The sequence below is a fragment of the Rhopilema esculentum genome, chromosome 17 (assembly GCF_057945365.1).
Source record: "Rhopilema esculentum isolate cy_ngs chromosome 17, ASM5794536v1, whole genome shotgun sequence".
In the NCBI taxonomy this organism is placed as follows: Eukaryota; Metazoa; Cnidaria; class Scyphozoa; order Rhizostomeae; family Rhizostomatidae; genus Rhopilema; species Rhopilema esculentum.
In genome coordinates, this window is record NC_142831.1 from 5,525,347 (window position 1) to 5,539,948 (window position 14,602).

Below are 14,602 nucleotides of genomic sequence, written 5' to 3' on the forward strand. Positions count from 1 at the left end.
TGTTATTGTACCTACTTTCAGCTGAGGTATCAAAATAACGTCGTTAGTGGAGTCATGCAGTAAAGCACCCTAGTCTAAAAATAGCCCAAAGGGAAATTTTTAGTTGGTGTCTATGTCCTATCTTTATCAGTGTATCAAACTGTCCTCTATTGCAAAGATTTGTGCCGTAGTACTAAAGTAAGACAGAGATGCATTAACACCGTCTTTAGAGGTTCTGAAGCAAAGTACCCCAGTCTAAAAATAGAAAAAAGAGGCAATTTTCAATTAGGTTCTATATCCTATCTTTTGTACCGTATCAAACTGCCCCTTGTTGTAGAGTTTTGTGCTATTGTACCTACTTTCAAAATCTTGTAATAACGCCGTTAGGGGCTTTGGGGAAAGAATCCCAGTCTAGAAATAGCCAAAAGGTGCTATTTTCAGTTGGGTTCCATATCCTATCTTTTTCAGCGTATCGAGCTACCCTTTTTTGCAAAATTTCATGCTGGTATCACAATTTGCATCATCCTTTGACTAACAGGCCTGACTAGGTGGTATAGTGTGTTTGTTGTGAAGACTGAACCAACTGCAAACATGTGGCGTCACTGATTCTCTTGCTTTGTCCCTTCACTGATTGTTTTTAAACACCCCAAAACAAACTTTCCTCTGCAAATTTTCAAGTTAATTTTCGTTTTATATTACAATAACATGTAGACGTTGCAATTTCTATAAAAAAACTATATGTGAAGTTTCATTTCATAGGCACTTTGACTACAAAAATATTCTTGAAATATCTTATTATATAGGCTGTAAATGTTTGGAGAATATGATAGTTTTGAAAGGTACTGTATTTTGTCTATCAGACTCTTTTGCTTTCATGTTTTGCTAATTTTGTTTTTCCAAAATTTCTGATATTTATTCTAAGAATGATTTGATAAAGTTTTTGTATCTAACTATAAGTACTTGTTCTCTTTTAACCTCAACATAAATAAAACTTTCTTCTGGTATTGTACAAATATATAACACTTAAAGAAGATTTTATAGATCATGCAGTGCTTCAAATATCAAATTGCTCTTTTTTAGGGAAAAGGCTACTTCCCGTACCAGTCTTCTGTCTTTGACATTGAACAAGAGTTAGACTGGGATCCAGACATCTCAAAACTGAGTGAATACCCCATCGCAATTATGGATGATGGATGTGTCATTTACTACAAGTAACTACCTTTTTTCTTCCAAAAGTCGTTATTTACATAGATAACCAAAGCTATTAAACTTTTAACCTTCATTTTACAATTTTCATCTTTCTTCCTTCAGATGTGATTCAATTGGACTATTTTTCTTCAAAATTGAAGAAATATTAAGAAAAACTAAATTTAAATTGACTCATATGCTGTAATTTCTAGAGATAAAAATGAAGAGTTAGGAGAGTTAACAGAGGAGAAGAAGAAGGAAATAAAAGAAAAGGAAAGAAAGAGGTATTTTATTTGATTTTACTTTAAGAAAGCTGGTACTCAAATTCCACTCATAAGCAAAATTTCAACAAAAGGTTTCTAAATCAAATTGAACTTGCCCTGGGCCAAATTTTTCATATAAAACATTTATTCAAAATCATAGGATAGTGTAGTATGCAAGGTACTTCATATTTGTAAAATTTATGTGATAATATGTTATCAAATTCATGTAACATTAATTTGTCTTATCAATTAAAAAGAACTCAATCCAGTGGCGACTGGCACGAAAATAGGATAGTACTAGTAAAGCAAACATTTTTTTAGCAGAGTGAATCAGCTAGAGAAAGAGTGACACAGGGGCCCAGTCCCTGGAACGTTTTTGTTGTTATAGCTAATATGGCCAAATTGTCTTTTAATGGCGATGCAATATTGCCAGCTGCAGAGGTTAAATAGCCTTGCTGCATTTTATCACTAGAAAGTGGAATCTAGTACTGGGAACGATTTTTCATTGTTGGATTGTCAAAAGACAAACACTTTCATGTTACATTGAGTCACAAATGACAATGGGACAGACTTCTGCAGTACTGGACGAATGAGGTCTAGTGCCGTGGTGTACATAAAGGGCTTGTTCAATTCCAATCTTTCAATGAGAATTAAGATAGGAAGGGTCAGAATTGAGATATGGTGTATTCCGCTGCTCTTCCCTTGCTTGCCATTAATTAAATTGTCATAGAAAAAAGCAAAACATACAATACAAAAGTATTTCAAGCTTTCAAAATAGAATGGTACTAGACTGGTACTACCAGTACCGCTGCAAGCCACCACCACAGATCTATTAACCAAAACAGAGAATGCATGAATATCTTGCATTGACATAAAAATAAAAAAAAATATTTGATATCATTATTGCTACTAATACTTTATTTATTCTTGTTTTCATAACTTTTTAACTGATGCTCCCATCTATCTGTTTAACATTTTCTTAAATGTTTCAACTATAGCCTTCCACAAAACAGCACAGCTACATCATACACTCGGAAGGAGAAAGCCTTAAAAATTTATACAAATAGAAACTAGATAACTGTAAATTTTCACCATCAACTTGTAAATATTCATTTGTAAGGAATCCAGACTGTGGTAGCTATAACCGAGTTTTGTTATTTCTACACACCATTAGATGCAATTAAGAAATTAGGCAAGTTTTAGGGGTGCATTTAAAATTTGTTTACTGTGAGCAACAAATGTTACCATCTTGAATTAAGTAAGACACAACTTTGTAGAAAGCTTTACTAGAATAACAGGTTTATTAGAAACAAAGTAATGATACATACAAACAGTAGCTGAATAAACATTCATCAAGATGTTCTGCAACAATATATTTACAAAGTCAAGAATCACAATTGTTCTTGCTTTTGTTTCAATAAGGAGACTGTCACTCATGTACTATTTGTTAGCTAAATAATTGCACCTTTCTCTGGACAGTTACTAAAAGTTGCTGACATACACATAAACTCATTATAAATTCAATCTATATATCTATTTGTTTTGCCAAATTTCTGCTTAAGTTGATTATTTAAATATATTGTTAAAACTTTTTTGTTCCTTTCTGTGTCAATGATAGTCAAGGTTGGCCATAATTTTATTCAAGTGACAATAAAAATTTTACAAGCCCAAAGCAACAGGAAATATTCTGTTGATTATTATATTATAAAATAAAGATTTAAACTTTGGGTGTTGTGTTTATGATTTTAAATTCTTTTCCTCTCTTTGTGTTGGCTGCAAGAATTCTTTGAAATACTTAAAATGAAGTAGAATGAATTTGTTAAATTGTTGTTATTTCCATTGTTGCCTTACTATTTTATAAATTTTATAGATAGCTTTTGAGTGACACATTATGTCCAATTTTAGTGACTTAAAAAGACTTTGTTGCTCCAAGCTTTTTTATACTTTTAGATTTATGCAAAGACAATGAGATATATTTGAAATAAAATTAACCTCAAGTCAACATCTGAGTTTTTTGGAAGGTATGTCTGTTAATTGTTAGGTGCGAGGATGGCTCCAAGGTTCTAGTCCCTGACATGACCAAACATTTCCCTCAGAGTAGGGAGAGTCGCAAAGGCGTAGGAACTACCAGGTGTGGTTACATTGAGAGGAAGGACCAGAACACTGCTCGATAAGCATAGCTTTTCAGTGTCCTAACTTCAGAACAGGGCCGTAAATCCCGGGGAGATGGGGGGACAGGACCCCCCCCCCCAAAAAAAAAATCTGGAGCAAAACGATTTATTTTAGAAATTATTGTCAATTTCTTTTAAAGAAAGGAACCTCCGGTAGCTGGGTTAGAACCTAACAAAGTTTTGCTGAGTTATTTCAACATACCTCAGCCACTATGTCATGGTGACTATTGCCAAGTGCAAATCGACTATTGTAGATAGCTGTTATTTGTGTTTGCAGAGTGGTGTCGAGTTGATGATGATGCCCATGGAAGGGATTAGCCCCAAATATCTTATCCACCGGTCACCCCTTGAATAAATCTAAACAAAATTCTTGTTTAAGTCACCAGAAATCTCGACAAACCCACATATTACACATAATTTCATACACGCCTTTTTATAAAAATCCTAACTCAAAACCTAGGTCCTAAAGTTCCTAATTTCTGGTACCAAGACCTTCATAATAGCTCCTTAATTTTAACTGCACATTTAGTGACATGATAATAGCAAAGACAGAAAAAAAATTATGAGTTTTGCTTTTAACTGTAGCTAGGAACAAGGCCAAAAAACAAAGAGGGCAAGAAGTAAAATTAATTTGCGTAAAAGTACCATGTCGACAAAGAAGTACTTTTGCATTTAATATAGAGAGAAGCAATGACTAAACTCATTATTGTTAGAATGCAATAAATTTTTCCCAGCAATTTTTTAAAGAAAATTTTCATTTGGAGCCTGAATATATTCTTAGATACATCCTAATTTTTGCAAATCTGATATGGTTTCAAGAAAAAAAAACACTTGCTCTCGAATAGAAAACACCTTTTTTTCTTTTCTCCAATGGCTGTCACTAGAAATTAAGCATTTCCCCAACATCTGTCACTAGACTCTTCCCCTTCCCAATTTCTCCCAGAAATAATCTGTGTTCTTCTGAGAAACGTCGATTTGTTTATCTTGAACGGTATAGTATTTTGTTAAACTTGGTCAGGGAGATGCTTTCAAAGCTATTTAGAAGGTATGATTTCAAAAATTTCCTTTCACGTCAGCCCCAACCATGATGGGTCCTCCTACGTCACTAAACATGATTCTCACCCCCCAGGTTCAATTTCTTCAAGCTGTCTCTGAAAAATATTATCAACTCAGCTATAAAAAAGTCAACATGCAAAGAAATATTTGTAAATACCTTCTTTAGGGCTGAAAAACCTTACTAAATCTAAAAATCTTTTTTTTGTTTATTCAGTCGTTTGCCCCTAAAACTGTTTTCTTAACACATACCATAAATTGCATGGTGGTGCAATGACCCACTGCACACTTTATATTCATTCGCCCCCCCCCCCCCCCTAATTGTCCACTCTAGATTTCATGGCAGTTTTCGACAAGAACTCGGGAGTGCACACAAGCTTTTACCCGGGAGTGCAAGAGTGCCTTTGTGATAAGTGTGCATCAAATTTCTCAGTGATTCTTGAGTTGGTGTATATTTTGTCCGGCACTTTTCCTGTTTACATCAATTTCATATCTCTGGGGAATTCTTATTTGAAGTTAAACTATGCTTACCTATCACTACCATCAGTGGCCGTTATTAAAATTCCTAAAGATTTGGCAAGTAAAGAGATGATTCAAAAAAATTATCATTATTAAAAAGGCATTATGTTTAAAAAGGCCAAAAACATGATCTCACAAGCAGAGCCATGGAGAGGGGGGCAAAGGGGCCAATTGCCTAAGGTCCTTGATGTCTAGGGAACCTCATAAAAAAGGAATTCCATTTTAAGAATGGAATTTAATATTTGTTTATAGTTGAATGATAGTAATCTGATTATAGAATGGAAATGATAGTAAAATGTGACAATGAAACAATTGAAACAAAGTAATATTGAAACAATTGCAAGAAAATGACTGCAAACAATATTCTGCAGAGTAGTCTGCAGCCAATCTAAAAAAAGGGGTCACAATAATTTTCTGCTCGCCACGCTTGCAAGAGTGCCTTTCTTTTTCAGTTTTGCCTCAGCTCCACAGAAAACTTTTTGCAGACCCTAATCTAAAGTGGATTACTCAATTTAGAATGATAACATTCTTTTCCAATCTCAGTTGCGGACAAATTTAAAAAGTCATTTTGCCATATTTGAAAAAAACACGCCCAAAACCAGACCTTTCTAATTTGAGCCCCATCAAAAAACACGACCAAACCACGCCCATCTTTCGGGTATGCAAGAGTGCACCCATTATTTTGCAAAAATCTCTCGAGACTGCAGCTGTCATGGAATCAATACTGGCCAATTGACATGACAGATTTACGGCCTTGCTTCAGAAGCTAGGTACCAAACAATACTCCCACAATCATACTCTGTTTAAAGATAGGGTTACGAAACAGTTAGAGAATGCACCTGATTTGGGGAGGGAAGGTGGATGTGAAATGGACATTCAAAACCCCTTTACGTTATTTTGTATTCTGTGCTGTATTTTAGGCTTCACACTCCACAAGAACTAAATTTCTAGCAAATAGAACTTTGGAAGAGGTCAGTCAACCACAAATCTCATTTTACACAAAACTACGTTTTCCTTGGATTTCTTTTGAAAGTAAATTTGAAGATTCACTACTTGGTTTTCATGAAGTTTTTTTTAAAAGAAAGCAGTGCTTCTTCCAAATACTTTGCACTTAACCCCTCTTCTACTAAAACACACGTGACGCCAAGTTTACTGATGTCAACAATATTTCTGTGTTCGTCGTCAAAGAACACCATCTCGTGGTAATCAAACCCACTATTTTCTCGGAACTTCTGAAAATGTTGTGTCTTCTTTCCGGGATAAATTTCCTTGAAATCAAAATGGTGATCAATTCCAATTATACTCATTAAATCCCTTGCCGCTTTTGGTGTATCAGTTCTTGAGGCAGCAGCAATTTGACACTTAAAATGCTTCAAATTGTCCAAAATTTCACGTACTCCAGGATACAGTCTTATCTCTTTTCTGTAGGCGTCTGAAACACGTCCATGTTTGTCCTTAACAAACGGTGGTTGCACATGTGTATCAACCCAGAAAGGCCAAAGCGTATAATCTAAATCAAAAACAAACAACTTCGGCAGTCCATCATTAATATACTTTTCAATTACTTTCTTTATTTCTCCCATTTTCAACCACCGTCGTCCATCTTTTGGATCAGCGTTCGAAGCACAGGGGTCCAACGGATATTATTTCCATATGGGATGCCTAGAAATTTTGGAAACTTAAAATTAGGACAGTATAGATGTATATTGAGAAGTTCTATATAGGATGCAGTTTCTTTGGTCACATAAGCTGAAAATAACCTCAAGCCTTAGAAAGCTGCAGTCAGGCTTCAATGCCATAAAATGCAAATGTACCACATTTGACTAATTAAAAATTTACTCCTTTTAGGCTAAGACAATATATATTTCTTGACAATACAAATTTCTTGTTCCATGTACAAATAATTTTAGCAAAATACTGGACTTGCTGTAGTATGATTTTACGTTCATTGACAGTGACAACCGTATTTCAAGTTATGTAGCAGCCATGATTTTCACATTCATATTTTTGCAAAATGTTCAGAAAAGCACCTTATCAACCAAGGCGATCGAAGAACAAGTATAAAAGGTTACAGATGATTCTCGTTATAAATATACGAAATGCAACAGATTCCAGCCTCAGATTTTCGAAAAAATTAACAACAGTCAGCCTGAACTTAAATTTACTGGTTCTTATTAAAAAAAGAGTGTAACTCGAACTAAGGGATTAACCTCGATCCTTTGTTTCTTTCGGACTCCAATCTGTGTCGATTTGCATCTTGTTTTTGAAAAAAGAGAGACTAGAAACCAACAATATTTTTGTGCACGGATTTTGTAAAATGTGAAGATCTTTGACAACACAAGCAGTAACCAAAACCCTAAAGAGGGTCCAGAGTTGAAAAATATGGATTGCGAAATTGGACATTCAAAGAAAGTCCCACGAGGTGTACCTCGATTTTTAGGCGAAAGTTGTATCAGAGGGTGCAAAACGTGAAGTGATTCTTACTTCTTTTCAGTACAGATATAAAGACAAAAAGATGGACTCCCAATCGATTTCTTTTCAAAACACTGATAAAACAGCGCGTTGACAACTATAAAAGATTAGGGGGTTTAAACAAGCAAAATATCATCATGCAACGTCCTTAGGCCATTAGAAATATATGTTGAGTTATTGTACAATCTTTCACGGGATCCTACAAACGAATCCTGAAGAGTCGAGAAATATTAAGACTCCACGTCACCTAAATATACAGAAAAACTGAAGGTCGCATTAAAAGCACTGGTCATAAATTTTGGGATTTATTTTTAGCATATTCTTAAATTTTGGGATATCGTTTTGAAAATAAAGGGGGTTTTGTTTACTTGATTGAGTTGTTGGATTTTTGCAAATTTGAATTAAATTTAAAGGTGTATATTTCATATTGTATCGAAATTTGTGGGTAGGATTTACAAAAATTTATGAATTTTAAGGTATGTTTTCATATTACAAAATGGCACACCCCCGTCTTCCGCCTATTGAAGTTCCCTGTGGTGTGAAGGAGATCATCATTGGCGGGAAATTTGAATGAATTTTGGCACAGGAGACTTTTGTTTCAGAATTTGACGGGAATCTAGTCCAAATTTGCATATGCTTATAAATACCTGGTTTCTTTGCTATTCAATTAGTTGGCACAAAAGAGTCGGTGCTGGTGCAAAACACTCATGTCTTCATCTTGGCCTACAACGGCATGTAAACCTAGGTAAGAACTTTTTGTCAAGTACAAGATTTAGAAGTATGTCTACTAATGTCAATTGATAATGCCATTTGCAATTATTAGGTTGTCATGTTAATCAAAATGAAGCAGGCGAAACTAATCCAATACAAAACTGTGATTCTGCTTCCTTATTGTTGCTATATGCTTTCGATTTTTAAAACTGATCTATCGTATCGGATTCTTACAAAAGACTCTTACAACCTGTCTTTGTTCAAAACAAAAATATAGAAGCCTGATCTTTTCTCTCTCTCTTCCTAATCCCTCCTCCCTTTTCCTTGTTAGCGCTTAGCTATATGCTCTTGAGCCTTCCCTAGAATTACCAACTAAAGAATAAAGACGTCATTGGCAGACGTCAGAGCTGAAGAAGTAGTTTTACCACGTCTCAGCTGGATCTACAATTGGGCATTTGCAAATAGAATTACATCTTGTGACAAACCAATTCGTTGTACAAATATTATTGCCGATTTCGAACTAATAAAAAGCGATCGTAAGGCAATTTTTGAACATCTATCTTGCGCTATGTATTTAGTTACGTTGTGTAAAGGAATACCAAATATAATGGCTATATTGGAAAGAAGGATTACCAAGGCCAAGTCAGAGGCTTTCGCCAAAGAGTACTTTAAGATCAATTTGGATTCTTCCTTCTTCTGGTCATCTTCTTATGGTCATTTTCCTATGATATTTTAGTGGTATATTTAGTGAACATTTCCCCCAATTGATTCTGGCCTTCTATCACAGCGTTGATTTTTGCTATCAGCTTCGAAATAACGTGAATATTTGCTCCAACTGAACCAGTCCTGTAAAAAATATTTATATTTTTCAAATTATTAACAAAATCAAAATTAAGTTCTACAAAGAGTCTAAAAATCCCCATTTTTACAAAAAGATCTTGCAGAATTTAAGGAAAGATCACACATACATTTAGTGGAATCAATAAATGAAAGTTATTTTAAATAGTATCTTAAAAGCAATAAATGATTTATTTTATCTAGAATCATACATCATCTGCTCGTCTTATAGCTGGTATTTCAAAAGAGACCTAAAGGAACCCAACCTCGAGCTGCTGCTTTAATTTCCTTCAACAAACGAATGTGGGTGGCAACATCTAATGAATCCTATGACAGAAAAGGACGTTCTTATTTTATGTGAAGACAGAGAAGCAAAATCTTACTCTAGCTGAAGATGTACATCTGAGTCATCGTGAGCTATGTTAATTTGATATTTGATTAATTCAAAACTTCGGTATAGGTTGCAAAAATACTAACAACAAAAATGAATGTAACGTATCGATGGACACATTTACGACATTGAACGATACAAGCTGCAAGAATCAACAAACCTTGAACAATATTGACAAATTGTAAGTTATCTATTTTTTTAAGAATGTGCCTTTTTTAAGAATTTTACCTCCAGCTCGAAGGTATTCTTTTGAAATGTTTGTTTCGTCAGTTCAAGAAATATCCAAATGTCCTTGCACTCTATCAACTTTCTTAGCAATATCATCCAAATATGGTCATCATTTTTGCTTAAAAGAGTATATTTAGCTAAAAAATGATATCAACTAAACAAAATTGACCTTAAAATGAAAAAAGCGGTTAATAATTCCTCAACGTACAACGAAGACAAGGTAAAAAGATATATTAGAAAGCTTCCAGCTATGCTCACATGGTATCGTACAACTATTCCAAAAAAGATGAGCATTCTTCTTCAGATGAAGGATTTCGCGATGAGGGTCCTCTCCTGAAGCCGTTATCTTACGCCAATGTTTTTCTGCATATAGCATGTGAAGCTTATCAACTGACAAGAAACTTTAAGTCACTTACAAAAGGACTGTTTGATTGGCAATGAATTTTTAATCTTGAGACATCTTCCCATTGTGCTTTTATTTACAGGCTAGGAGAAGGGGTGGTGATCTTCCAGGAGTAAAATCTACCAGCAAAGAAACCTTCCCCCTATTTAAACCACAATCAGGCAATTTCAACGTTCAGCAATTAAATTTATCGATTGACTAATCAAGGACGGAACATGTGACAGCATAAACTCCGTTGCAGATCCACCTTAGAATATCACATTGAACGACTGAACCATTCCAAAGTGAATTCTAAGATTCCTTTACAATCCATAACTTTTGCAGTATCATATCGTAAGGAAATAAGTAAGATTTAATAAGATTTTCAAGTAACAAAACAAGCAAAGAAAATAACAGATACAAAATTTCGAACCTGAAATTAAAACGGGTTCCCCTTTTCAAAAATTAAATAACCCTCCTATGGTATTCTCTTATCCAAAAAATTGAAAATGAAAAATGAAATGAAAAAATTGTATTGACTTACTTCATCTCAGTTGCAGCAGAAGCCGGCCAAACCAACAGCAGTTGTCCAATATCATAGAATTCACTCGCATTTTATTTTCTTTCACTACATCCAAAACAGGTAGGATTTGTCTTCATCCCTTTCTTTGTCCTAAACTGATATCTAAAAAACGAAGCTAAAGAACTGTCAATTTCTCGAGCTGGTCTAGTAAAGTACTATTTGATGATGGGGAATTATCTTAAGAATTCTCGAAACACATGCAAAATGGTTTGCACCAGCTGAAAAATTCGACTCAGACCACCCCAAAAAGCCACTATCTGAATCGAGAAAGTAAACTCAGGCCATTATAAACAGATGCTACGGAAACAGTCTTCTCTACAGGCTGCTTGTCAAACTGTTTCACGTTTCTGTGTGTGGAAGGCCTTAGACACTTTTGTACATGCCGATATCATACAAAACATGCTTATAGTCTTCAGCAGAGACAAACATGACGCTGTACTCTTATCGTCTGATACAGGTAAGCAATGCTTAAGGTGAGGGATTGAGGGATATATAGTCGATACAGTAAAAATTTCTGAATACAGTGTATCAAATTATATAGCAATTATTTAAATGCAAAGAAAACTAAAATAAGAGCAGGGGCAGCAGAAACTGTCAGGTAAATTACATCTTTAACAACCGTGAACGATTTGAGACAAAGCAAGTTGAGCAAGACAAAGACAAAACAGCTTTCGATCCGAGTTCGATGAAACTATTCCATCTGAATCTGCAGCAAGTCCTGCTCAGACAGTAAAGTGGCATCATGTTGCAGATTTTCATTTACCGTATCTAACATATCAGCAAGTTTATCGATTGGAGCTGAATAACTTGAAAAAACTTCCCACTTAAAATAAATCAAATGTACAGAATATCCAATAAATAAAATGACGATTTGAATTAAACAGAAAAGCAGACCTTAGCATTGTGTATTCAATTTTGCAAGAAAAGTAAAAAAGAATCAGCATTGTATTTTTTTCAGTAAGAGACATCAACACTTTAACGCCATTTCATAGCAACTATCTGAACATGCATATTTCTTGAAAAAAATTATATCAAGCCTAAAATGAGATACATTATTCATCATTCTTTGTGCTACAGAATAGCATTTCGGTATAAATCTCTGAGACAAGTTTCCCTTCCAAGAAAATCTGATAAGAGAAAAACTACAACTTTACAACAAACTAACTTACTGTGAAACTTTCAAGCTTTTGAAAACACTTGTCAGAGCCCTCTTGAAAGCGACAGTTACGTAGAGAGTATGCTTTCCTTTGACGTCAGCAGTCTTGAATATCTCAAGAGCCTCCTCTTGATTCTGTTGTTAAGAATAGATCCCTGGTAATTCACTTACATAACACAAGTCAGAACACCGTGAATAAGTTCTATCTGGATACTTGCATTTCAATTTCTACGATAAATTCATATAACATGTAAAAATATCTAGAAATCAACGACAGCCGGAATACAAAAACAGGACAGACTCATTACAGAATAATCTCAAATCCATTATTTTGATTAAAGGCAATATGTCTCGACGTTGATTGGTTATAAGAACAAAGGGATTTCTATTGTTTCCAGTCCCACTTTAATTTATCGCATTGTAAAAAATATGGCGGAGCGCTGGAATCGTGTTTAGGCTATTGTTCCAGCTATTGTTCTCGTTAACCAATCCACAACGAGACAGATTGCCTTTAACACTGAATGTGGTTTTGTTGAAATCAATCTAAAAAATAAAAAATGGCTTCTTGCGAATGTATACCGTCTTCCTTCTCAAAATGAAAGATATTTTTTTGAAGAAATGGGCAAGTCGCTTGATGCCTATGGTACTAGATATGAAAATTTTGATGGGGGATTTCAATACAGACGATCAAGATGCTGTCATTAAATCCGATAGATCAAGGACAATCGACTTAATACTTACTAATAGAGTATCCAGTTTCCAAAGCACAGATGCGATTGAAACTGGACTATCGGATGTTCATTGTATGATAATAACTGTTTTAAAAGGCGGTTTTGTGAAAAGGGGCCCAAAATTGATAAATTATAGACCATCGTAATTTCAAGATCAATAACTTTAGAAAAGATGTATCTATCGAACTTTCTAAACATACCCCAGTAGATTCAATGAGTTATGATACTTTCGACTCCGTAGTCAAAAAAGTGCTAAACGAACATGCCCCTGCAACAAAGAAATACGTTAGAGCAAACGATGGACCTTTTGTGACTAAAGCATTTAGGAAAGCCGTTATGCTGCGGACGAAATTACGAAGTAAGTACAACAAGGAAAGGACCAAAGAAAATGAGAGGGCCTTCAAGAAACAAAGAAACAGATGCGTTAAACTTCTACGCGAAACTAAACGCAACTGTTACCAAAATCTTGATCTCAAAAATCTCGGTGACAGTGGAAGGTTTTGGAAAATTGTAAAGCCTGTCTTTTCTGGTAAGGTCCAGACTTCTTCTAGTGTGTCTCTGCTGGAAAATGACGAAGTTGTATCTGATGATAAGGCTGTTGCTGATATCTTTAATGATTATTTTGTAAACATTGCAGGCTCTCTTGACATTGCAGACGCTGATTTGAACTTATTATTAACAGGTAGTATTGATGATCCAGTTAATATCGCAGTAAGAAAATATAGTTTGCATCCAAGTATTGAAAGAATACAAGAAAACTTTAATCATTCTCAGAATTTTGAATTGACACCCGTTTCAGTAGTGGATGTAAACAATCAATTAAAAAGATCAGATCCAAAGAAAGCAACTCCTTTAGAGAGTATCCCAGGTAAAGTCCTGACAGAAAACTGTGAGATGGTTTATATGGTTTACAGTACCTCAGCTTGTCTCTCTGGGGCTCGTGGTCTTATACTGAATTACTTTTATAAAAGAAAAGTAGTTATACATATATATTGCTCTTAGCAAAGAAAGTTGTCAAACATGCACGAAAAGGATAGCTTATTGCTTCATTAGAGTTCAGAGCTTATCTGAGAACATGCTGCCACCCAAGATCAGACAATTACTTAAGCACATTGAATATATCTTGAGGGGTTCGAGACCAATTTGTCTTCCACCCAGAATACGCGAGTACTTTGCTCAAAGGTGTTGCTTTTCCTTACGACGTTTTTCAAATCGACCATAGACTTCAGTTTGTCGTGGTACTTATTATATACCTCAGTTTGGAACAGTTTTTATGTAGCTGATTGGTGAAAGAATAGAGACACTACTATACCGAGCAAAAGATATTGTAACTTTTGGTTTCAAAAACGAGATCACTATTACTGGCAATTGTGTAAGAATTAAGAAACCAATTTATCATGCTTGTATAAGTCAAAATTCCAAAACTTAAGGATGCATACAACTGTGAACGCGCGATTGTTTACCGAAACGAAAAACACTTGAAAACCCACGCAAACTTAAAGTAAACTGTCAGGCGGAGAAAATTTTAGACGAGTCTCTAGTGAAGGGAATTGTTTCTAACAGTTTCTGATCGCTAGTTACATTGGCCTTCTCTCTTTGATTTGACAACGACTCGGTTAAACACCTAGATTGAATTGTCAAATATAACAAAATAAAGAACTCCTTGCGATTGATTAGTGTGTTTTATTTTTTATCTTCTGCTATGAATTTGTGCTTTTAAAAATAAAAAATATTTAGTATTTGGTATTTAAGAAACCCTTCAGAATAATTTAGCACAAAAATAATAAAGAATAAGAAACCGAGTACTTATGCTGAGCTTTGCTTCTGGAATCAAATGCGTGCACACTTACAGATGCATAGTTCAACGTTCTTTAAAACCAAAAAGCGATTCTTGCTTACAAAAAATCAAAGAATACAAATCAGATTATCTTTTCTTTA

General features: G+C 34.7%; 2 protein-coding genes across 2 annotated transcripts in view; one reads left to right on the top strand and one right to left on the bottom strand.

Annotated features, from left to right (window-relative positions):
• Positions 1 to 5,723, top strand: part of LOC135696742 (ubiquitin carboxyl-terminal hydrolase 47) — a 43,686-nt gene extending 37,963 nt beyond the window's left edge. Inside the window, exons 30-32 of the mRNA XM_065216238.2 lie at positions 1,060 to 1,190; positions 1,380 to 1,451; positions 2,429 to 5,723. Of these exons, the coding sequence (XP_065072310.2) occupies positions 1,060 to 1,190; positions 1,380 to 1,451; positions 2,429 to 2,504 (279 nt within the window). The 3' untranslated portion in view covers positions 2,505 to 5,723. The remainder of the gene's footprint in view (positions 1 to 1,059; positions 1,191 to 1,379; positions 1,452 to 2,428) is intronic.
• Positions 5,724 to 6,162: 439 nt separating this feature from the next.
• Positions 6,163 to 6,865, bottom strand: LOC135682905 (magnesium-dependent phosphatase 1). The gene has a single exon (XM_065198000.2). The coding sequence runs from the start codon at positions 6,754 to 6,756 to the stop codon at positions 6,223 to 6,225; it is 534 nt and encodes a 177-aa protein (XP_065054072.2). The 5' UTR covers positions 6,757 to 6,865; the 3' UTR covers positions 6,163 to 6,222.
• Positions 6,866 to 14,602: the final 7,737 nt, after the last annotated feature.